This window comes from Elephas maximus, chromosome 1 (assembly GCF_024166365.1).
Source record: "Elephas maximus indicus isolate mEleMax1 chromosome 1, mEleMax1 primary haplotype, whole genome shotgun sequence".
Classification (NCBI taxonomy): Eukaryota; Metazoa; Chordata; class Mammalia; order Proboscidea; family Elephantidae; genus Elephas; species Elephas maximus.
The window spans coordinates 233,507,777-233,532,388 of NC_064819.1; the positions used below are offsets into that span (position 1 = coordinate 233,507,777).

Consider the following 24,612-nt stretch of genomic DNA (forward strand, 5'->3'; position numbering starts at 1 on the left):
CAAAACAGACAAGCTTTTCTGCTCTCATTCCCAAGAATATAACAACAAACACTGAAAGAATTAAAATGTGTGGTATTTCAGATGGTGATAGGCAGAGAGAAGAATAATAAAGTGGGGAAGAGAGAGAAATTCCAGGGAAGATGAGAATTGCAATTTTAAAGAGCAGATTAGGGAATGCCTTACAAAGAAGATAACATTTAAGGCTTTCTGGAAAATGTCATAGCCTAGGTATTTTATCGGGGGATAAGATAAAGATATTTCATTACGTGGTAAATGATGACAGTTTCTATAATCAAGACATTTCATGTAAAGGATCATTCCATGAATTTTCTAGTACCTATTGCTGTCGAGTTGATTATGACTCATAGTGACCCTATAGCACAGGGCAGAACTGTCTCATAGGGTTTCCAAGGCCATAATCTTTTTTTTTTTTTTAATTTAATTTTTTTGGTTGAGAATAGACACTGAAAAACATAACCTAATTCAACAGTTTCTACATGTACAATTCAGTGACATTAATTACATTCTTGTAATTAAAGGTTGAGTTGCACAACTGTTCTGGCCCTCCTTTTCTAAATTGTTCCTCCCCTGGTAACAAAAGTTCACTCCCCCCTAAGGTTCTTATCTAATCTTTTGAGTTGCTGTTGTCACTTTGATCCCATATAGATAGTTTTTAGAAGAGTATAATGCTCAAGGCAGACATTTTTTACTAATTACATTAAACTATTGTTCTGTTTTTAGGAGACTTCAGGGAATGTTTTTTAATTTAAGTTTTAAAGATTACTTCAGGACAATAGTTCTAGGGGTTCATCAAGGATCAGATTGCCAGGTCTTTCTCCCGTGGAGTGGCTGTTGTGTTCGAACCTCTGACCTTTTCGTTAGCAGCCAAGCTTTTAACCACTGCACTACCAGGGCTCCTTCTGAACTTCCTAGAGACCTCGTATATTAAACCTAGTCAAGAACGCATCCTGATACGCCAAGAAAGGCTCTGAGGAGCTGCGTTGGTGACCTGGTCTTTTCTATGCTCTGCCTGTACCTCATGGTTACCTGTATTCTTGAAATTATTAGTAAAGTTTGATACTAACTTATTCTTGTAAGTCTGATTTGACAACCTGGCTGTATGTTATCTCAACAGCCATGAGACTGGACGAAATTATCCAGACTCTGTGGGGGAGATAAGGAGAAATCAGCAAAGGAGACTGAGAAGCAGCATTTCCTACAGGCAGATGGAGAATGAAGGATGTGGGTGGCAACTCTGGAACCAGCGAAGATGTCAGGAAGAAGTATGGATAAATTGCGTCAAATGCTGCTGCTAAGTCAATTACTGGAAACTGGTTGGAGTTGGAAATGTAGATGCCATTGTATCTTCACATGAGGAATTTCAGATGAGTCATGGAACAAAGGCCTTGTTGAAGTGGATTCACAAAAGACTGGAGGACAGGAATGCCAAGAAATAAAAACAAACAACTTTTTCTATGAATTTGGCTGAAAAGTGGAACAGAGACATGGAACTACAGCTGGCGGGTGCCCTGGGATTGTGAAGGAGTTTGTGAAATTGGAGACATGGCAACATGTTAGTATGCAGAAGGTGGTACCTGAGAAGAGGAGGACAGACTGATGTCTTAGGTTAGAAAAAGAGCTTTGTCCTTTAAAGGGTGGGAGGGAATGGGATCTAAAGGATGCCTGGAGGGGAGGCTGGCCTTAGACAAGAGTGAAAACAGCCATCCAGCCATTGGTAGGTAAAGAAAGAAAGGAGAGTGTTTGAGTCCAAGTACAGACCAAGAAAGGAGATGCTGGAAACTTGAAAAGAAAGGGAATGCATGAAAGATAAGGAGAGAAGGAATGGGTGAGGGGTATTAGTTAAATTGCTAGGCAGCACTAACAGCCCACTTGAGGCCAGAGTTTATGAATTTTAAGAGAAATGAGTCAGTAGGCTTGTACTTTATTCTCCACCAACACTTAGTTAGCCGCAAGTGTGGAGTAGGTGGAAATTTGGATTTCAACAAGGTTGGGGTTTTGCCAGACACTCCTCAATCACTCCTACCCCTACATGGTTTTCACACACATCTCCTCATATGACTGTCAGTGACTTTAACCAATATTTACCAAACTCTTCTGTTGTGCTCTGCTTTGTACCACTGAACTGCTCCACCTTTTTGTCTTGGCCTAGCCAAAAATCTTGTTATTATAAATAGCTTAAAGAATCAGATGGCTTGGCAAATGCGGAGCTTAATAAATGATAAGGTGACCAATCTTTTAAATACCCCCAGGTGGAGATAGAACTTTGCAGCAGCCTACTGTGTCCTCCTTTCAAAATATCCTCACTTCTTCCTAAGAGGAATGACTCATTGTAATCACTTTCTTGTTTTTCTTTATACTTTTATCACCCAAGATTCATCCTATTTGCCTGTTTTGAAAATGTGTATGTTAGTCTCTAGTTGACCCTTCATTCTCTTTTTCTTTTCCCTTCAAGGGAAACTTGGAATATATTTGTTGAAGAAATCAGGACCTGCAGAGTTTCCCTCAGTCTGGACTTGTAACACTATAGTGCTTACCCAAACCAACAACTCACTGCCATTGAGTCAATTCTGACTCATAGTGACCCTATAGGACAGAGTAGAATTGTCCCATGGGATTTCCAAGACTGTAAATCTTTATGGAGGCAGATTGCCACATCTTTCTCCCACAGAGCAGCTGGTGGGCTCTAAATGCCAACCTTTGAGTCAGCAGTCTAGCGCTTAACCACTGGACCACCAGGGTTCTTATAAGTCCCTCAATACTTTATTTCCTGTAAATTGATAGTTGGGTCTATAGGCCTGATCAGATTTGGGTTTCTTTTTCTTTATTTTTTGGTAACACTACTTCATAGATGGTGTTTTGTAGAGGTGTATAATGTCTAGTTGTCTCTCTTTTTGAAATATTAGAAATCATTAATATTTGGTAACTAGATTAATACATTAGGGTTGCAAAATGTTATTTTAACTCAAATATTCTCTTGTTTTATTAATTAGAATAATTATATTATTTGGTTACCAGTGGTATAATTTGGATTGGGAAACAGGGTAAATATTTGATTCTTCTTTTTTTTTAATAATTACTCAACTCAGGACTTACATTTTAATCTACTTATTCTCCTTCTTGATACTCAAATTGTTCCATCTCTTGCCAATAGGACTCTCAACAAGCTTACTTAGTCTCATGACCCTGGTAATATTTGATAGCCTTCTATTTGGTATGTCAAATATTCCTGGCTGATCTTGGACATTTCTTGTCTGAGACCAGGAATTCCCCACTTCTTTAAGCAGTCCTGCTTCTTAAATACTTCAAGACCGTAAACTGAGTACTATGGATGTTCAATGCTACTGAGTTGGCCATTATTTCTAGGTCTTTTCAGTTCTTACTTTTAAGGCTATATATTTCAGGACTGTAGGGTTTTTACTTAGTATTTTCTATCTTATATCTGTATATATTTTCTCTGCACTGGTTCTCAAGGACACAGAGGATGACAGAGCTAGAATATCCCACAATTGCTCATTTGTGTCATGCTACATTACACATGCAATAGTTTTAAGAATAATAATACCAAAACTATCACCACAAATATAATTGCTGAAAACATTGAAGATATTTTCACATGCTCTGCCCATTATCCCATCAAATTTTTATAATATTTATACTGTATGTACATTGTTGAAACATATGGGCATTTCATACCATATTCTCTTTTTCTTAAACTTCATGTTATCTTAATTCTACACACAAAGAGACATGTTATCTTAATTCTACACACACACACACACACACACACACACACACACACACACACACTTAAAGTTTGTCACCAGTTCTTCTGTTGGTGCTTCTAGTAATTTTGGTTTTCTGAAGCTCATTCACTAGTAAATTCCGCAGGAAGAACTCATGAGAAAATATTCACTGAATCATTGTATGTAGGTGACATATTGTGGTCTTGCTCCTTAAAAATCAGTTTGGCTGGGTATAAAAGCCTGGGTTCACATGTTTTTGTTTTTCCTATTCCATGTTATTCTATCATAATAAGTGTTATGGAAAAGCCTGATGACAATCTGACTTTCTTTCCATTATAATGAATTGATTTTTTTTTTTTTTTCACCCAGATGCCCAAAAGACGTTTTTTCTTCCAAATCCAGTAATTTTATTAGCATATGTCTTGGTGCTTCATTCTTCATCAATTTCACAAGCACATGTCAACCTCTTTTAGTATGTAGCTTCAAATCTTTTTCGCTTTCAGGAAAAGTTTACTAAATTAAATTTTTAGTATTTGTTCTCTTGCTTTGATATTTGTCTTCTGTGATTCCTAGTATATATATATTGGGTCTTCTCTACCTAGCTTTTAAATTCATCACATACTCTTGAATCCTTTTTCTCTCTTTATTTCTTTTTGTGTTTTAGAAGTTTCCTTCTTTGTATAATTGTATTCAATTGTAGTGGCCTCAAATACTGATGGAACAGGGACACCTATGTTCTTCCCATTTATTAGCTAAAGAATTTATAACAAATTATTTTGTTCTATTTCTGATAAACTCAGGAGTATTTTGGCATACAATTCTTTGTCTAAAGGAAGGCAAATATTTTAAAATGTATGCCTGGTAACCAATGATTATTCAAAAAAAAGTGCACACAGCATATGAAATAAAACCTGGCTATTAAATGCATTATTTTTTTCAAAATTATTTTTAAAATTTATTTTAAACTTATTCTTGAAATTTATAAGAAAAACATTTGATGCAGAACCTCTAATGTACTAGTACTCATGGAAAGTTTAATGCACGAAGAAAAGAATTTTGACATGAATTACATGCGTCATTAGCAAAGAGCTTTACTTAGTTGCCTTCAATATATCGCCAATATTTCTACAGATTTCTTTCAATCACTTATTGGTCCCAAGTTGAGATTGAATTGAAAGAACTCCACTATACACTTAATGTAGAGTTGCAGTAAGATAGCACTAAGCGGAACAGAATATCTATGTTCATCTGAGTGTAAGATAGATGTCACTGTGGCCAAGTGATTGATAAATGGACCCCGTTTGTGAAAAGGAACAAACATTGCTCCTTTGATACACTCTTGCTACTGCCAGGGGTGTTTTTACTTCTCAGTATTGGATGGAACGTGGAGGAGTGTGATTAATTTGTAATGTGGGTGGTATCTGTATAGAATCAATTCAAGAGTGAGCTCAAAAAGAGTGATTTTTCTAAATATCACTTGTGCAGTGTTTGTCTTGGAATGTGCAGTGAGTGGGGGTCTGTGTGTGCTTGTGTGAGCACACATACATTAACATTTACCTGACAAATTATGCTCTTTAAGTTATTATTTAATTATTTCCCACAGCGGATAATCCACCAACAGGTACTTAAGATAATTTAGGGGTGGCTGTGGCACAGTGGTTAAGAGCTCCTCTGCTAACCAAAAGATTGGCAGTTTGAATCCACCAGCCACTCCTTGGAAACCCTATGGGGCGGTTCTACCCTGTTCTATGGGGTCACTAAAAGTCAGAATTGACTTGATGGCAACGTTTTTTTTTGGGGTACAATATTTGCAAAATATTTTGAAAGTAAATATTAATATTAACAAAGCATACGACTTTGTACCTAAGGGGAAACAGAATATATTTCCTCCTATATTTCATCAGATTATAGTGAAAATTACATTCTGTTGGTATGACCTAAGTAAAATCTTCACTCATTGTTATGCTTTATATTTTATTTACTTGAGGAGTAAATTATTCAGTCTTCATGTGTATGCCCATGGATTCTCTTAAGAACAGGAAATATTCATTTTAAAGTATAGAATTCATAGATGTTCTGATCAACTCATATTTTAAGACTGTAAATGATGAGCCATGGGAGAATCTAATCAAATAGATGCTGTGTTTTGGTGGTCTGTGGGTAGTTAGCACCCTTGGGTAGAATATAGTTCTGTAAGGAAGCCAAGGTCAGAAGCTCGACCCCCACGTGGGCCAGTTAGCTTCCTTTTTCTTGCCGGCCACTGACTGCATGTTATACATTCAAGGAGTACGTGGCGGGTGGTCAGGCTGGAAGGGACCGTGTCTAAACATCCCCCACCCCTGAAAGACTGCTGACAGGTGCCTGTTTCATGTGGGGCGAGGGGATTCACCTTCACCAGGAAGCAGCCCCTTACAACCAGGTTTAATTTGCATGCATTTGTAGAAAAGAAAGCAAGAAGATATCTACATTTTAAAACTGCAATAACTTTGAAGTACAGGGCTACTAGGAAAAAACCAAAATCTGGACAACCTGGCAGGTGTTCCATCAAGTGAGTCACAGCTTGTTAGCAATCCCGGAGCTGCGTGGCACACTTCCAAACCTTCTGAGCAGGAAAGGAGGGTGGTTTTGCACTACTGTGGTGATTTCCTGAGTATCCTCTTGGGGGCGCTCAGGTACAGCTCAAAAGCAACCCCTACGTAGGTGGAGCCTCCTCTGCTTTTCCCCTGAAGTTCTGGCTTGTAGATAAGTCTCAGTCAGAGCACCTGGGCTGAGTGCCTCCCTGGGGCTTGTCCTTCATCCCTCCTGAGGAGAGGAAATCCAGATAAAGCCCTTTTGAATGAAGGACTACCTGCCAAATTGTTAATACTTTGCCTCCTCAGGTAACTCTCCGTCCATCCCTGTGGAGTCACAGATGAGAACCCTGAGTCATGGTGCAGTCTCATCCCTGGGTGAACCCCACACAGGCAGAACTCCACCAGCTGGCTTTAGCGCTCAGGGCGCTGAAGGCCACACCTTCCACGAGGCCAAGCCCTCCACACTTTCCTTTTTACCCCCTTAAAAAAAAAAATCAGCTCAATATTCCTCAGTCATCCTTTAGAAACTAATGAAAAACAACTTATTAGAGCACATACTTTTTTGATTAAAAAAAAAATCCAAAATAACTGTATAGAGGAATACTAATTTATGATTAATCTGTCGTGGAAGAAGTACAACCAGAATGCTTCTTAGAAGCAAGGATGGTGAGACTTCATCTTACATATTTTGGACATGTTTCAGGAGGGACCAGTCCCTGGAGAAGGACATCATGCTTGGTAAAGTAGAGGGTCAGTGATAAAGAGGAAGACCTTCAATGAGATGGACTGACACAGTGGCTGCAACAATGGGCTCAAGCATAACAATGATGGTGAGGGCGGAGCAGGACTGGGCAGTGTTTCATTCTGTTGTATGTCACTATGAGTTGGAACTGACTCGAAGGCACCTAACAACAGCAACAATTTATAATTAACTTGTTCCCCTGCTACGTGGAGGATACTCTATTTTCTATAAGTTTTAGAATTAAAACAAAACACTCCTTGAATTCTCGAAAAGCCCTCACTTGCAGGTAGTTGGCCTGAGTGAGTGTGTGATGTCTGCCATCTTGCTGCTTTTATTCTCTGTTACTTGCTAATAATATTCTTTTCATCCTTGGACATCTGATATCTACCGATGATGTGAATTGGCTAGAGAAAGGGCTGGACCTTGTTTATTACATAGAATAACCATTCATAACCATAAAAACAAAAAAACCCAGTGCCGAGTCAATTCCAACTCATAGCGACCCTATAGGACAGAGTAGAACTGCCCTATAGAGTTTCCAATGAGCTCCTGGTGGATTCGAACTGCTGACCCTTATGGTTAGGAGCCATAGCACTTAACCACTATCCACCAGGGTTTCCATCATTACCATAGCTGAAATCAAATATAAGGAGGGAATGGCACAAACAACACCTAAAAAATAATTAGAGCAACGCAATGAATTGCAATTTATTAAGTTTTCTTTTTCCTTTTCCAGATGTTCCAAATGATACAATGCCTTAAAGTATTCCAATTTCAGGAGTTGAATCATCTGGAAAGGAAGTCAAAAGCAATGGGATTCGCTGCCCCCTCTCCATGCTGTGACACATGGCAGTACCCACAGGAAAGACAAGAATCAAGGCAGACATCATGTAAGCTGTTTTCCTTATGGACGTTTCTACAGTGAATTGGTGTGGGACACTTCCGGAGGCTTTGCAAATGACCTCTATGCACACAGCAGAGAGCAAGGCTCTTTACTACAATCCTGTCGTTGTTGTTAGGTTCTGACTCATAGCGACCCTATGTACAACAGAAGAAAACACTGCCCAGTCCTGCGCCATCCTCACAATTTTTATGCTTCAGCCCATTGTTGCAGCCACTGTGTCAGCCCATCTTCTTGAGGTCTTCTTCTTTTTTGCTGACCCTTTACTTTACCAAGCATGATATCCTTCACTAGGGACTGATCCCTCCCGATAACACAGCCAAAGTATGTGAGGCATACTCTCGCCATCCTTGCTTCTAAGGAACATTCTGGTTATACTTCTTCCAAGACAGATACATTTTTTTTATTTTTGGCAGTCCATGATATATTCAATACTCTTTACCAACACCTCAATTCAAAGGCATCAATTCTTCTTCGGTCTTCCTTATTCACTGTTCAGCTTTCACATGCATATTGGGTCAGGTCTTCAAGGGGACATTTTTGCTTTTTAACACTTTAAAGAGGTCTTCTGCAGCAGATTTGATTTCTTGACTGCTGCTTCCATGGGTATTGATTGTGGATCCAAGTAAAATGAAATCCTTGAGACAACTTAAATCCCAGAGAAATGGTTTTCTGTAGAATAGGCCTACAAACCAAAGAGCCTCCCCAACTTCAGACAAATGGAATTTCTCAGGCTAACAGGCCTACTTCTTCAAAGGAGCTCTGTGCTCCTCATCTATACTAGCCCTGAGCTTCTGATTTTCTCTAACTCAGTAAAATAGAAACTCAGGATTCCTTCATTTCCCTGGCCCACTGTGAATCAATCACCAAGTCCTTTATTCTACCTCCGAATAGTCACTTCTCCCTCCTCTGCCACCACCTGAATCCAGACCATCTCAATATTGCAGTAAGAGTGGCATTCTTAAACTGTAACTTAGAAAGTGTCAAATCCCTCCTTAACCCTTCAAGGATTTCCTTTTGAACTCAGAACAAAATCTAAACTCCTGACAATAGTCTCGATGACCTTCATCCTTCACCACCTCTTGCTGGTTCTTTTGTAGCCACACTGGTTTTATTCAGCAGCTTGAACACAGCAAGCTCTTCACCTCCATCCTGAATGTGTGCTTTCTTCTGCTAGAAATGCTCTTCAACCCCATTCTTGAGATCCTACCTCATCCGATAGTTGATGCACGTTCAACCTTTAGGCTTCAGGGTTCCTTGCTCGCTTGTCTCAGTGGTTACATCTCAGCCACTGTTTGTTTTCTTCTTACCATATATCATGATTGGTAACCGCCTTCCTTGTTTACCTTTTCATCTAGCACTCACACAATTAAGAGTATAAAAATATTCAATAAATATTTGTTGATCAAATGAAGGTTATTTCCTTAAAAGTCTGGGGATTAAACCTAAGGTGGAGGAAGCTGGAAAAAGTGGGGGTGCTTCTGCAATGCGATTCTTCTGAAAATTCTTCAAATCTCAGGGACTTCCAGATATCACAGCTATTTTCTTTAGAGCTCACCTAAAACTTGGGACTGGGTCCACTTGCTTAAAGTATGATAATAACTTTGCCATGTAGTTTGAACTTGGGAGATTGAAAAGTGTTTTATGAATATGAATTATAAACAGAAACCAGAGACATGGCCAAGAAGTTAAAACAAATGTGTTCTTGATTCCAAAAGGTTTTAATTTAATTTAATTTTAGGAAGGTAATGGCTTATAGAGTTTCAAGATTTATTCTTAATCCAAATCTCAAAAATCAAGATATCTATTAAAGGTCAATGAAAAAAGGAAAAGAATTGCAAAGAAATTAGATAGCTGGTGAACATCTCTACCACCCAGAAATGAATTCCGTAATTAACCAACATCTGGGTAGGTCTTAGCAGTTCACTCTCCAAGTGAACATTACATTTATTTTAGTGTCTGCTTTATTGCCAATAGTTCAGTCTATTGATGTAGTATGAACAGTATTTAAATCTGAAAACTTTTAGTGCAAAAAAACCAAACTCAACCCTTTCCCATCCAATCGTTTCCAACTCGTAGCAACCCTATAGGACAGAGTAGAACTTCCCCTAGTTTCCAAGGAGCATCTGGTGTATTTGAGCTGCTGACCCTTGGTTAGCAGCCACGGGCCTTAGCCACTACACCACCAGGCACTTACTATTTGCCCCTAACTTTGCAATTCTTTTGTTTACCAAAGTTCTAAGAGATGGTTGGGCATCCCTCTCCCTTTTTTTTTTTTTTTACAAATGGAAAAGTCAAGTTAGGGAGAGGCAAAATGATTTGTCTGAGGGTACTTGGAACACCAATTAATAAAAAAGTTATATTTCTGTCAGTGATAGAAGTTGCCTCAAGCATCCAGATGGAGCTAAGGGTTTCAGGAGCTCCTGGCGAGGCTGCCCAGCTCCATTGGCAGGAGAGGTGGGGGCTGGCACTCTGGGCTTCCTCACTATAGCAATCATCACCATTTACCATTAAATACACTGAGCGTGTTGGTGTTTATGTGTCTTCCCCAACTAGAATGTAAGGTCCACAGGCATCTCTTTTTCATTCCTGTATCCCTAGAGCCTAAGGAACGCTTAAGCACTCAGCTGCTAACCAAAAGGTCCCCAATTCAAACTCACTAGCTGCTCCATGGAAGAAAAGGCCTGGTGATTTGCTCCTGTAAATATTACAGCCTAGGAAACCCCATGGGGCAGTTCTACTCTGTCATACAGGCAGGGTCATTATGAGTTGGAATCGAATCTACAGCATGCAACAACAACAACAACATCCCTAGAGCCTACACTGGTACCTAGCTCATGGTAGGTGCTCAGTGTGCATCTGTTGAGTGGCAGGAAAGAAGGAAGGGAGGAAGTGCGGTTTCCCAGGATATAAAGATCAATATTGCTGTAATGCATTGCATTGCCATGTTGTACAACTAATCAAGGCAATATTGAATTTGATTATGGCTCGATTAAATTCCTAGGATAATGTAAAGAGGCCCGAATTTTATGCAAATCTAAGGAGATGATTGATTACAGCTGGTTTCTTTCCTGCTAATCACCCAATGACTCTAAAGCAAATATAGAAACAATTTGCAAATATTGGCATAGGTTACAAGAGAAGGCTCTGTTGTCTAAGTACAAACGTCAGTGTTACAGTCAATGATTCTTGCTTGAAGAAGTCTCTTGGGCTGTCACGGAAACATGGCCGTGAGATACAAGTGTTTTTATAAAGAGGTATGTTTGAGGGAGTCAGTCCTTAACTCTTACCTGCAATGGGGGATAGTCGAGTTATGCTTGTATCTGAATAAACATTTATGCCTGATATTCAGGAAACTCACAATATGGAAGAAAGGAGGCATATTGCCATGTGTTCATTCAAGGCTATGGAAATGTTTCCACTTTCTCCTGCTCCCCTAATTATCCTCTTTCTGCTTTAACCTCATATTGGACATGGGCAGTCATACTTTACCATATATACATGCCAAACAAAAACATGCCAACCAAAAATTTATTGACAAATCTGAATGACTGCACCTCCATTTCTCCATTTGCATGTTCTCTGGTCAAAGTGGGCAAAACTGACCTTTGGGAGTGAATATCAACAAGAGCCAACCAATACGTTGTCAACTATTTGGTGTATGAATTTTGAGGAGAACTTGACACCAAGATTTAACATATTAATATGGAGTCTATAATTCCATATGAAGATCAAGAGATTTATTTTTCAGCAGTCAAAATATATGTACGTGTGCGTGTGTGTATAATACTTAGCGCCTTGAATTATTTACTTAGCACATGTATTTAAAATATGACATGCTTCACAAGTACACAGCATTTAAATAATCTACTTTAAACGGGTCATCCTTTGCACAGAAGTCATGTGTTCACATCCACATAGAAAGCGGTTGCTGAGAAATATAGACAACACACACCAAGCACAAAAATCTGGGGAGAAGAGCGTGTCCCTCCTCTCACAGGCATTGAGTCAGGGACGTCTGTGACTATGGATCCCTTAGGCACCATTTGTCTTTCCACGTATTTGTTTGCTGCCCTGCCACTGTGCAGAGCCTGTTTACTGTGGGAGTGCAGAGATGAAAAGCTCTGGCAGGGAGCAGATGTACCAATTAATAACCTGTCAGGCCTGATGGATAGATGAGGAAGACAGTGTCCTCTCACATCTCCAGCCTGTTTTTTCTTTCCCATTTCAGGAGACACACTCTGCTCCCCTGGAGGGAACCCAAACTGTCTCATTAGCGTCTCTCTTTCATAACACTCTGATGCCGCCTTGGAGATGGTGACTCACCTGCTCTTCTCCAAGAATCCTGAAGTGATGCAGCTCTTTAATCAGGGAGTTGGGACAGCCAGCTGTTGGAAAGAAGAATAAATTACAAAAATGTTGTTACTGTTCCTGTGCAGTAATCTCTTCTTATATACTGTATGAATATCCCTGACCAGTGTGGTTGGTGTGAGCATACAGATATGTGCCCAAAACAAACAGAGTCATCAACCACAGCCAAAGTAAGTCCTCCTAGGAGGTGAGGCTCTGCTTGGCTTTAGTTGGGTTTGAAGAAAAGGTCCCATGTGACTCTGGCCAGGCCTTTTACCCCTCCTGATTATGACCTGGCCTTTGTGGGACCGTGGGACGCATCATTTCTGGTCCCTAGAAACGCTCCTAGTGTGTTACTGCTGTTGTTGGCCCCGACTCATGGCAGCTGCATGCACAACAGAATGAAAAGCTGCCATCCCTATGACTGGTTTTGGATCAGACAATTGTGATCTGTAGGGTTTTCACTGGCTGATTTTTGGAAGGAGATCACCAGGCCTTTCTCCCTAGTCTATCACAGTCTAGAAGCCCTGCTGAAACCTGTTCCACGTCACAGCAACACGCAGGCCTCCACGGACAGATGGGTGATGGCTGTGCACGAGGTGCATTGGCTGGGACTCGTACCTGGGTCTCCCATGTGGAAGGCCAGTGAAAACTGCTTTTCAGTAAAATTACTCCACAATTCCTCTGTAAAAGTTGCTGTAGTCAGTTATAATGCTAACTCTAGGGAAAAAAAATGATGCAAATGTCTGTTTCTTTGATATAAGAACTCTGGATAGCATGGTCTGTTGAAGTTTTTATAAGAGAAATTAGAATTATTACAAAATATACCAAGAAAACATTGACTCATTTCTCATATTACTCAGCATCATGATGTAAGAAGGACTGAAAGTACTGAGGGCATTCGGGGGAGGAAAGGCTTAGGGAGGATACAAATGCAACCGTTATCTTGATACAAATATAATTGTTACCTTAATACAATTAAAATTGTTATCATTATATAGGTGAAGGGGTTATTCTTTGCAAGAGAGATTAGATTTGTGTATTGTTCTAGAAGTTAGAATTACAATGAACAAGAAAAATGTACAGTAGGTAGACATTTCTAATTTAAGTCTGGAACTCATTGCCTTACAAGCTAGTGACTGGGGTTTTCACACAGAGGCTAGATGGCTACTCATGCAGGATATTTTAGAGGATCTGACTGGATGAGTCCAATTCCGAAATTCTACGGTCACGTAAAATGCTAGGACATATTTTTAGTCTTTTATGATGAAGCAGTTCATACTCCAAGAAAGTGGTTCAAAAATGTTCACAAAGCTAGCACAAAAGATGACAAAATGCAAACATGGGATGTCACCACTTAGCAATAGTCCAGGGAAATAAACAAAAATGGGGAGGTGAATATTTTGGTAAAAGATGTAATATTATCAATTGCCAAAGGTACGTCTGATATTGTAAAGCAGGAAAGTTCAATCCTTGAAGTCTGAAGATATAATTGAAGTGAGTGTTTCTCAAACTGGGGTCCATAGACAAAGAAAGAACTGCAATCTAAAGGTTTTTTTTTTTTTTTGAGAACTGTTTAAATTTAGTATTGCCATTCTAAGGACAATTTTAAAAATTAGTACAAGTATATTCTGGATCACTTGGTTGGCCATAATTTAACCAAAATTTGCCATGCAAATTGAGCCTCGAGTTAGTTCTTGTGTTTTAGATCTCCTGGAACAAGTTGGAAACCCTGGTGGTGTAGTGGTTAAGAGCTATGGCTGCTAACCAAAAGGTTAGCAGTTCGAATCCAGTAGGCACTCCCTTGGAGACCCTATAGGGCAGTTCTACTCTGTCCTATAGGGTTGCTATGAGTCGGAATCGACTTGACGGCAACAGGTTTGGTTAGGGAACAAGTAGTCATACTTCAGATTTCTGAAATAAATGTGAGAAGAAGCTGGGGAGATAACGTGCAAGTGATGAGCATTCCCAACAAGTGAGGGCCACATGGGTGAAGGGCCACAGGGGCAGGTGGGGAAGAGCTGAGGCATCACACAGCTCACGGTCACAGGCATGCTGTGCCCAAAGGACCTGGCCCCGGCTCATGGTGACCTCAGGCACAACAGAAGAAAACGCTGCCTCGTCCTGTGCCAGCCCCACGATCAGCTGCAGGCCAGACCATTGTGATCCGTTGGGTTTCAGTGACTGATTTGCAGAAGCAGATCTTCAAGCCTCTCTTCCTAGTATGTCTTAGTCTAGAAGCCCCACTAAAGCCTGTACAGCATCACAGCAGCACACAAGCCTCTGCTGACAGACAGGTGGTGGTGGCACATGGGGTGCATTGGCTGGGAATCAAACCTGGGTCTCTGACATGCAGGGCGAGAGCTTTACCACTGAACTACTGCTTCCCTCAGGCAATGATTCACTTCCTGCAAAAGAACTGCATCTACTAGGTTAAATTCAGGTAGCTAATTTGACGACTTTTAGTTTCATATTTCTGTTTATGTTTAATTTATAAATTTTTATTTGGTCCTTGTGTCTGTAAGCATAAAATGTTTCTATCTAGATTTATATGTATACATATTAAAGAAATATTAAAAAATAATTTTATTCAACCTCAGGGGCTCTAGAGAATTTTTTTTTTTCTCTTTACAAGTAGTCCTTTACAACACTCAAATCTGAGAAGAGCTGATGTGACTTACTTTAATTCTAGGTGAAATAAGAAACAGAATTTAAAATTAGCTTGTCTTCAGAATCTGTATTCTAGGATTGTCCTTAGATGTAACTAAAAGGATTGATGTCAACGATAGCTCAAATATAAACATCTTTAACAGAAGACTAGATAATTACCCCAAACACCTGGGAGGTGCAGTAAAATATGATAAACAAGGATAGATATAGCATATAGTTCGTCAGGAGGAAGGTTTGTAAGAGGTCAAGATATTTAAAAGGAAGAACCATGGAGGTGTATCTGTAATTGTGCTCATCACAAGAACATGGATGTGAGAAATGGAAAGAAACAAACTTAGTATGAAGACAGAATCTAAAAATAACAAAACTAGAAATAGAAGACCTGCAGACAGAATGCATTCGTGCAGTGAGAAAGGTGTACTTATCGATGAGAATTTAACTTTCAACACTTAGTGGAGTGGCTGGGGGTGGAAAGAAGGAAGAAAAAGGCGCTGGCAAAGAAAGACGCTATGGAAAGAGGGTGTTAATGGCGTTGATGTACTGTTTTCTTCCCAATTACTCACACAGGGTCTATATGCAGCCAACAATCCATCAACCACGTCATATTCTCACACCATCCAGCATCATCGCTGACACACCCCTAAGCCTCTTCTCAATGTAAAACTTAGAGGATCCTGTTGAAATGTGTATGTGGATATTATGCGATCCTCCAGGGTGATTCCCATCTCACAAGAGTAACATCAAGGTCCTTGTGTGGCCAGCAAGGTCCCTACCACGTGGCTCACGGTGTGATCTCTGAGCACCCTCTTCTAGCTGACTGCACTTCGGCCACATGGGGCTGCCTGAAGACCCTGAGCACATCAAGCTGGGTCCAACCTCAAGGCCTTTCCATTGGCTGCTCCCTCCATCTGGAAAGCCATTGGCCCCAGTATCCACAATAGGGCTCCCCCACCTTATTCAAGTCTTTGCTCACATGTCACCTTTTCAGTGGGGCCTTGGGACCACCCTATTTGAAGTTGCAGCCTGGTTTCATCCCCTCACCCACCTTGTATTCCCCATCATGGCTGTATTTTTATCCATAGTACTCATTATCTTTAAATTGCAATGCACAAATGACTTATTTCCTCTCTTCCACTGCTAAAAGGCAAAGTTCCCAAGTGCAAGGATTTCTGCCTGTTTTGCTACTGCTGTGTCATGTGTACCTAGAACAGTGCCTGGCATATCTGAGATGCTCAATCATAGGTGATCCACGAATGAGTCATCTATCATGTGGTCACTCCCCTGCCTAGCTCAGGATTGTGGCACCCGTGAGTCTTCTCCACAGCCTACGCTTGTGTTTTGCCTGCTGGTTACTGGCCTTCTTTTGACCCCTCACCTCTCCCCCAGCCTGGACCCCAACAGAGTAAAATGTCAATAATGTTTAAATTCCATTGCTTTATTATACTTCTACTGTACTTGCTTTGCCTGTATCTATCCCTGAATAAACCCCACCATGTTTTCCCTACCTCTGCTCTAGTTCTACCTATCAGGTAGTGTACCAAAATGAGCCTAGTTGATCCTCTAATAGACATTCACATCATCCACCTGAACCTGTGTCCATGTTGAGGATGTGCCAGCCAGTACGGACCCATGGGCCACATCTGTTGGGTCCTCAATGTGGCTTGCTCTCCTTTTACTTGTCTTTGGTTACTATCTCCATAGTAACTCTTCCAAACCATTGCTGCTCTTCTCAATTAAGCTATATACACTTCATTCTCAAAATATGACCTCATCTGATGTAAGACCCAAAACTTAGAACTCTTGAGGTAAGCCTGGAGAGGAGCTGCCAGATTCCCCTCCAGGGAAGGACTTGTAGCCAAGCTGCAAGAACACAGTCAGCTGATGCCCCCAGCTCCAGCTGGTCTTCTGAAACTGCAGAGGTACTTTGTCAGAGCTTGTACCTTTCCTGGAAAAGCCTAGACCTGGTGACTCAGCAAGGGGCAGACCCTGACATTTTGTCCCAGCATGGGCTACTGATGGACAATCCTTCTCCAAAGCCCCTGCTGGGCTGGTGGAGGGTTTATCAGCATGCATGGAAGTCTAGTTCCTTTCTCTGCTCAATCGTACTTCATTCCTCCCTCTTCCTTCACAGATGAGGATCCCTAATAAACATCATGTACCCAAACTCCATCTCAAAGTCTGCTTCCAGAGAACCCACCCTGTAGCAACTATCAGGTGTACCATCTCTCAACTCCCTATCCCTTCCCAATTACAGACTTATCTGTCACCATCTCTCTACTCCTCCGGGAGGAAAGGATGACGGGCTTTTCCTCCTCATAACAAGTCTTTTTTTCATCCATCCTGTCTCCCCTCAGCTCCTGTGGGCCTAACTCATCATTCACTCTCCTGCTTTCCTCAACCTCTACTACTCTGCAGCTTGTTCACCTCACAGTATAAACATATTTAGATATTCCTTTTTAAAAAATTCAGCAAAGATCTTCCCTTGAGCATTGAGCTACCACCTTACCTCTTCTTTCTCCTCTCATCCTATTTTCTCAAAAGAATAGCCTAAAGTCATTGTTACCACTTAAAAAAGCAATTGGAAGTATGGATTACAGAAGGAAAATATCAAAATTGAGAGTTTCATGCCTTTTAAAACAGTCATTGCCATCATGGCCTGGGCTGAAGCTCTAGATCTACACTAACTGGATATGTACTCTTGGATAAATCAGTTCCTTCATGAGGGAATATTAGCAATGCCTACTTCAAGCAGCTGTTTTGAATGCATATGAAAGCCAGATGCTTTGTAACTATGAAATGCCAAAAACAAAACAAAACAAAAAACCCAAAAATTAGAAAGTAAAGTTTTTGCTAATGGTATTAATGACACTCCCACATCTAATGACTGTTGCTGCTATTTATTTTTTTTTAATTTCCTTTGTTTAGAAGGGAAGCAGCTACTCAAATAATTGCTATGTGATCTATTGTGTCAAGAAATAAAAGTCAATATTTCCGTTTTCAGTCTTGACATGTAAAGACCTTGGAAGTCATTTCTTCCATTCTAACAACAAGAAAAAGCTGGACGAACTGAAAATCAACAACTTTTCTTAGACCCATCAGAGCACCAAAGTCACAGGGCAAACCACCACCCTGAAATCCTGATAGGTGCATCTAGAGTGTCGCCGTGGAGATGTATTTACCTGGAGCAGAAGCTGCTGGAGCCATAAACTGATGAGAACACTTAAATGATAATTAAAAAAAATTTTTTTTTTCTCTTGTGGTAAATATATATGTAACAAATAGCTCTCCTTTTCAACAATGTACAATTCAGCGATATTAGTTATGTTTATCATGTGTAAATGGAAATTTTGATGAGTTGTTGGAGGCTTAGTATGGACTAGCATGACAGTGGGAAAACTTCTGGGTCTTCAGGACTTTCCAGAACCCCCCTTCACCAGATCTTTAAGGTGAAGATCCCCTTGTAGCTCCAGCATGGGAAAGAGGAAGAGGAGAAGTAAAGGAGGAGGAAGAAGAGGAGGAGGAGAAGAGAAGGAAGAGGAGAATGAGAAGTGGGAGGAGGAGAAGAAGGACGAGAAGGAGAGGAAGAAGGAGGAGGAGAACAAGGAGGAGGAGAAGAATAAGGAGGAGGAGAGGGAGAAAAAGCAGAAGAGCAATCATCATGAAATATGCAAAGATCCACTCCCTAACAAAGACCCAAAAGCCAGGGGAAAAGACTTCACCAGCACTTCACCTCAGAGCCATAGGGAAGGCGTTCCTCTAACTCCAGCCCCTCTAGCCTTCTTGTCTTACATAAAGGGGGATAAAGAGCCAACAGAGGTCAAGACTTCAAGGAAATAGATTGGGAATGTTGCATCCAGGGAAAGGAGTAGGGAATAAGGGAAAAATAAAATCTATACCACTGAAGAAACACTTGAGAAGGTCACAGCAAGAAGAAATGGACCCACTACAAGACTGACATTTTATTGAAATTTTATAGAACATGCTCCCTCCAATACACCTTACCACCACACCAACAGGGCTTCAGTATAATAACAGTTGATTACAGCAGAAACAGTTGTAATGTACAGACATTCTCTGGGGAGTACTTGGAGAAGTTCAGAATCAAGAGGAAAGACAAAAACAAGGACACTAGAAGGATTTGAAGATTTGGGAACTTATAGCCAAAGCAAACATTAAACACAGCCCAACTGCTAGGCAGGTCATCATAAACCCTCACACTTAAGGACTATCTACTTCAGTTCTTTTTACCCAACACTTCATGTTCAGCTTTCAACCGAAAATTACAAGGCATGCTAAAAAAGCAAAAAACAGAACAAAACAAAAATAGAAATAGTCCAAAGACAAAAAAACAAGCATCAAAACAAGATTTAGATAGGACAGAGATGTTGGAATTATCACATTGGCAGTTTAAAATAACTATGATTAATATGCTAAGGGATCTAATGGAAAAAGTGGACAACATGCAAGAACAGATGAGTAACATAAGGAAGAAATGGAAACTAAGAAAGGAGCAAAGGGAAAAGCTAGAAATTAAAAACACTGTAATAGAAATGAAGAATGTCTTCAATGGGCTTGTCATTAGACTTGACACGGCTGAAGAAAGAATTAGTGTATTTGAAGAAAGGTCAATAGAAACTCCCCAAATTGAAATGCAAAGAATAAAAAGAATCAACAAAACTAAAACAAACAAGTGAAAAAGAACACAGAACAAAACATGCAAGAAATGTGGGATAATTTCAAAAGGTTTACCATACACATAATGGGAATATCAGAAAGGGAAGAAAGAGAATATGAAGCCAAAGAAATACATGAAGTAAGAGCAGCGGAAGCATTTCTGGATTCATGATAGATGCCAAACCACAGGTCCTGAAAGTTCAGAGAACATCCAAACAGTATAAATACCATCCCAAAACATCACATTCAAATTTCAGAAACCCAAAGACAAAGAAAATCTTGAAAGAAACCAGAGGGGGAGAAAAAAATTTTACCTATAGAGGAACAAGGATAAGAATTATAGAAAACTTCTCATCATAAACCATGCAAGCAAGAAGAGGGTAGGGAGAAATATTTAAAGTATTGAAAAAAAATTACCAACAACCTAGAATTCTGTATCCAGGAAAATTATCATTTGAGCAACTGGGCTGAGGACTGGAGACCATGATGTTGCTCACTGGTCAAGTTGTGAGGATTTTATGATGAGGTGCAATCCATACTGAAGGCTGTGGTCTTTGATCTTCATTAGTAAGTGCTTCAAGACCTCCTCACTTTCAGCAAGCAAGGTTGTGTCACCTGCATAACACAGGTTGTTAATGACTCTTCCTTCAATCCTGATGCCCTGTTCTTCTTTATATAGTGCAGCTTCTCGGATTATTTGCTCAGCATACAGATTGAATAGGTATGGTGAAAGAATACAACCCTGACGCACACCTTTCCTGACTTTAAACCAATCAGTAGCCCCTTGTTCTGTCCGAACAACTGCCTCTTGATCTATGTAAAGGTTCCTCATGAGCACAAGTAGGTGCTCTGGAATTCCCATTCTTCACAATGTTAGACACATTAAAATAGGGTTTTATGGTGGGAACATTGAATATTATAATATGTATTATAGTAAAAAAAAAAAAAGAAAAAAGAAACAAACCTATTTTGGAAATCTTTCCTTGAAGAAAAAAACCCTGAAGAGATGAACTATCAATATTACTTCCAGCCTTGTTTTAGGTGTTTGGAGTGACACCGTTGCCACGGAGTTGATTCTGACTCCTGGTGACCTCATGTGTTGCAGAGTAGAACTGCTCCATAGGATTTTCTTGGCTGTAATCTTTATAGAAGCATATATATATGACAGCAGACCACACATGCTTAGAACAATTATATGGCTAGTATACATTTAAGGCTTTAAGTGTGCTGCCTTTTATTCATTTATTAATTTACACTACCAGAACCAAAAACCAAACCTGTTGCCTTTAAGTCGATTCCAACTCACAGTGACACTACAGGAGACAGAAGAACTACCTGTAGGTTTTGCAGGGCTGTTTAATTTTTGCGGAAGCAGGCTGCCACGTTTTTTTTTCCATGGATGGGCTGGTGGGTTCTAACTGCCAGCCCTTTGGTTAGCAGCCGAGTCCTTAACCACTGCACCTCCAGGGCTCCTCTTACTAACTACAATGATCTAAAAACAGCTAACAAGCACGTTGATATTGTTAGTTGATATCACACATTTTTATGCTATATTTTTACCTTTGAACTAGCTGGAAGATTTTTTTGCATCTCGCTAGTGATTTCAGATTGCATCTCTGACATAGCTGCACTTACAAAGTGAATTAATCAGGGTGATAATGAAAAGAATTAAGCCCCAAGTTCCCAAACACATCCTCTTATCCAAACGTGCAAAAAGAAAACTAACTAAAATTCCTGACAAAAGGGACAATTAGCGATTTCTTTCTGTATCTTTTGTTCAGCCTTCTGAGTCAGCAAAAACATGCAGTAAGGGCATAGCTTGGATATACAAGCAACACATGGATGATTATGGCAAACAAGCTGTGCTTTAAACACAAGCGTTCCACAATGATGTCAACTAGAAGAACTGATAAATAAATACAAATGCCATTTAACCAAAGCTAATCAGTTATTTTTTTGTTGGGAGCGTGGGGGTGGGAGACTCGGTTTCTGCTTTGTAGCTGCTCTTTACCTGCCTTTTGCCATCCAGGTGGCACACGAAGCAATTGGCAGAGCTGAATAACTGACAGACCCTTGAAATTCTGCCTTTAAGTCTAAGATTCTATGCATTGAATGGAGTCCTGGGTGGTGCAAATGGTTAGTGTGCTTGGCTGCTACCTGAAAAGTTGGTGGCTTATCTTTACCCAGAGGTGCCTCAGAAGAAAAGCCTGGCAGTCTAGTACTGAAAGATCAGACACTGGAAGCTATGGAGCACAGTTCTACTCTATCACACATGGGGTTGCCATGAGTTGGAATCAACTTGATGGCAACACATTTTTATGTACTGCAAAGAACTCTCCTCCCTGTGATGATGGTTTAATAAAAATAGATGTTAGATTTTGCATATAAGAATGCCACAAGTTCAAAGTTTCATGTACAATATTATCTTACCCATCAAAGTGATAAGATTGAGCTCACTAACACGAGCAAACTTCTTGTGTTTGGGGGAAGAAAACATACTACTGTAAAGACTTAAACATTTATGTAGAACAAACAAAAGTGAAATGAAACTTCAGAGGTTAAAGTACCCATCATGGAGTGAGTATAAGGACATGACCACGCAGTGGCTATGAACACTGGGTTTCCGTTGAGGTAGAATCAGCCTTTCGAGTAGTACTGTATTGTTATAATACTCTCTTTAAATGATAATATGTTCAAGGTCAATGTGCTGGTATACATATTAGAAGTGACATCAATGGAAACTCAATTAAAATGAATTAAAAAATCATTTTGAGGGACTAAGTGTGTAGCACATACTGCAATTTTAGTTAACTATTGCTGTCTTTTTTTTTTTTAATATTTCTTTTTTTTAACCTCTGTTAATATCAATTTTCCCAACTTGGATATAAGCTCCAATAGGACATGGAGTCAGTCTTGCTCACCCTTTTATCTAGGGCCTGGAAACTAGCACATTGTCTGGCACAAAGTGCCAAAAAAAAAAATGTGCCCCATGAATAAATAAATCACGTAAAAAGAAAGTCATCATCTGGTTCTCACAATCAAGAGCACTGAAAAATAAATGACTTTACCAGCCTGTGAAAATTAATTTAAGGATCTATTGGGAAAAAACAAGGCTCCAGGAATTGACAGAATACCAACTGGGGTGCCACAACAAGCAGATAAAACACTGGAAGCACCCACTGTTCTATGACAAGAAATTTGCAAGACAGCCACCTGGCCAACTGAATGGAAGAGAGCTATATTTCTGCCTATTTCAAAGAAAGGCAATCCAACAGAATGCGGAAATTAGCGAACAAGATCACGCACAAGTGAAAGTTTGCCGAAGATCATTCAAAAGCGGTTGCAGCAGTATATGGACAGGGAACTACCGGAAATTCAAACTGGATTCAGAAGAAGATGTAGAATGAGAGATATCATTGCTGATGGCAGATGGATCTTGGCTGAAAGCAGAGAACATCAGAAAGATGTTTACCTGTGTTTTATTGACTATGCTAAGGCATATGACTGTGTGGATCATAACAAATTATGGATAACTTTGCAGAGAAGGGGAATTCCAGAACACTTAATTGTGTTCATGAAGAATCTGTACATAGATCAAGAGGCAGTTGTTCAAACCAGACAAGCGGATACTGTGTGGTTTAAAGTCAGGAAAGGTGTGTGTCAGGGTTGTATTCTTTCACCACACTTATTCAGTTTGTATGCTGAGCAAATAATCTGATATTCTGGACTATATGAAGAAGAACAGGCCATCACGATTAGAGGAAGACTCATTAACAATCTGCACTGCAGATGACACAATCTTGCTTGCTGAAAGTGAAGAGGACTTGAAGCACTTACTGATGAAGTCCAAAGACCACAGCCTTCAGTATGGATTACGCCTCAATATAATGAAAACAAAAATCCTCACAACTGGACCAACAGAGCACATCGTGATAAACAGAGAAAAGATTGAAGTTGTCAAGGGTTTCATTTTACTTGGATCCACAATCAACACCCGTGGAAGCAGCAGTCAAGAAATCAAAAGACATATTGCATTGGGCAAATTGGCTGCAAAAGATCTATTTAAACTGCTAAAAAATGAAGGTATCAGTTTAAGGACTAAGGCGCGCCTGATCCAAACCATGGTATTTTCAATTGCTTCATATGCATGGGGAAGCTGGACAATGAATAAGGAAGATCAAAGAAGAATTGATACATTTGAATTACGGTGTTGCCAAAGAACATCGAATATACCACGGACTGCCAGAAGAATGAACAAACCTGTATTGGAAGAAGTACATCTGAAATGTTCCTTAGAAGTGAGGATGGCGAGACTTCCTGTCATGTACTTTAGACATGTTATCAGGAGGAATCATTCCCTAGAGAAAGACATCATTCTTGGTAAAGTAGAGAGTTATAGAAAAAGAAGAAGACCCTCAAGGAGACAGATTGCCACAGTGGCTGCAACGATGGGCTCAGACACAGCAACAATTGTGAGGGTGGCGTAGGAATAGGCAGTGTTTTGTTCTGTTGTACACAGGGTTGCTATGAGTTGGAACCGACTTGATGGTACCTAACAACATGAGTGAAAGTCTGTTCTATTAATCAATTTCTTTAAACCCCAGAAAAGAATTATTTTATATTTTAGCCACTAGTTTTAATTTTTAAACAAAAACATCATTATTATACCACTATTCAAGCAAAAAAGAGTTTTTAAAGTTCTCTTTCCCTACCAAACCAAAAAACCCAGATCCATGGCCTTTGAGTCAATTCATATTCATAGTGACCCTATAGAAAAAAAAACCGAGTAAAATTGCCCCATAGGGTTTTCAAGGAGTGGTTTGTAGATTCAAACTCCTGACCTTTTGGTTAGCAGCTGAGCTTTTAACCACTGCTCCACCAGTGCTCCATTTTGCTGCCAGCATCCTGAAAATAGAGCTAATTTTTAGCAAGCGTTAA

At 39.9% G+C, this 24,612-nt stretch overlaps 1 protein-coding gene across 5 annotated transcripts in view; it reads right to left on the minus strand.

Annotated features, from left to right (window-relative positions):
• Positions 1 to 24,612, minus strand: part of PRKN (parkin RBR E3 ubiquitin protein ligase) — a 1,645,966-nt gene that overhangs the window by 248,856 nt on the left and 1,372,498 nt on the right. For all 5 annotated transcript variants that reach the window (XR_007512454.1, XR_007512451.1, XM_049852588.1 and 2 more), the window contains exon 8: positions 12,307 to 12,368. Coding sequence is in view for 3 of the 5 variants with exons in the window: in XM_049852588.1 (XP_049708545.1) it covers positions 12,307 to 12,368 (62 nt within the window). In the remaining 2 variants the exon portion in view is untranslated. The remainder of the gene's footprint in view (positions 1 to 12,306; positions 12,369 to 24,612) is intronic.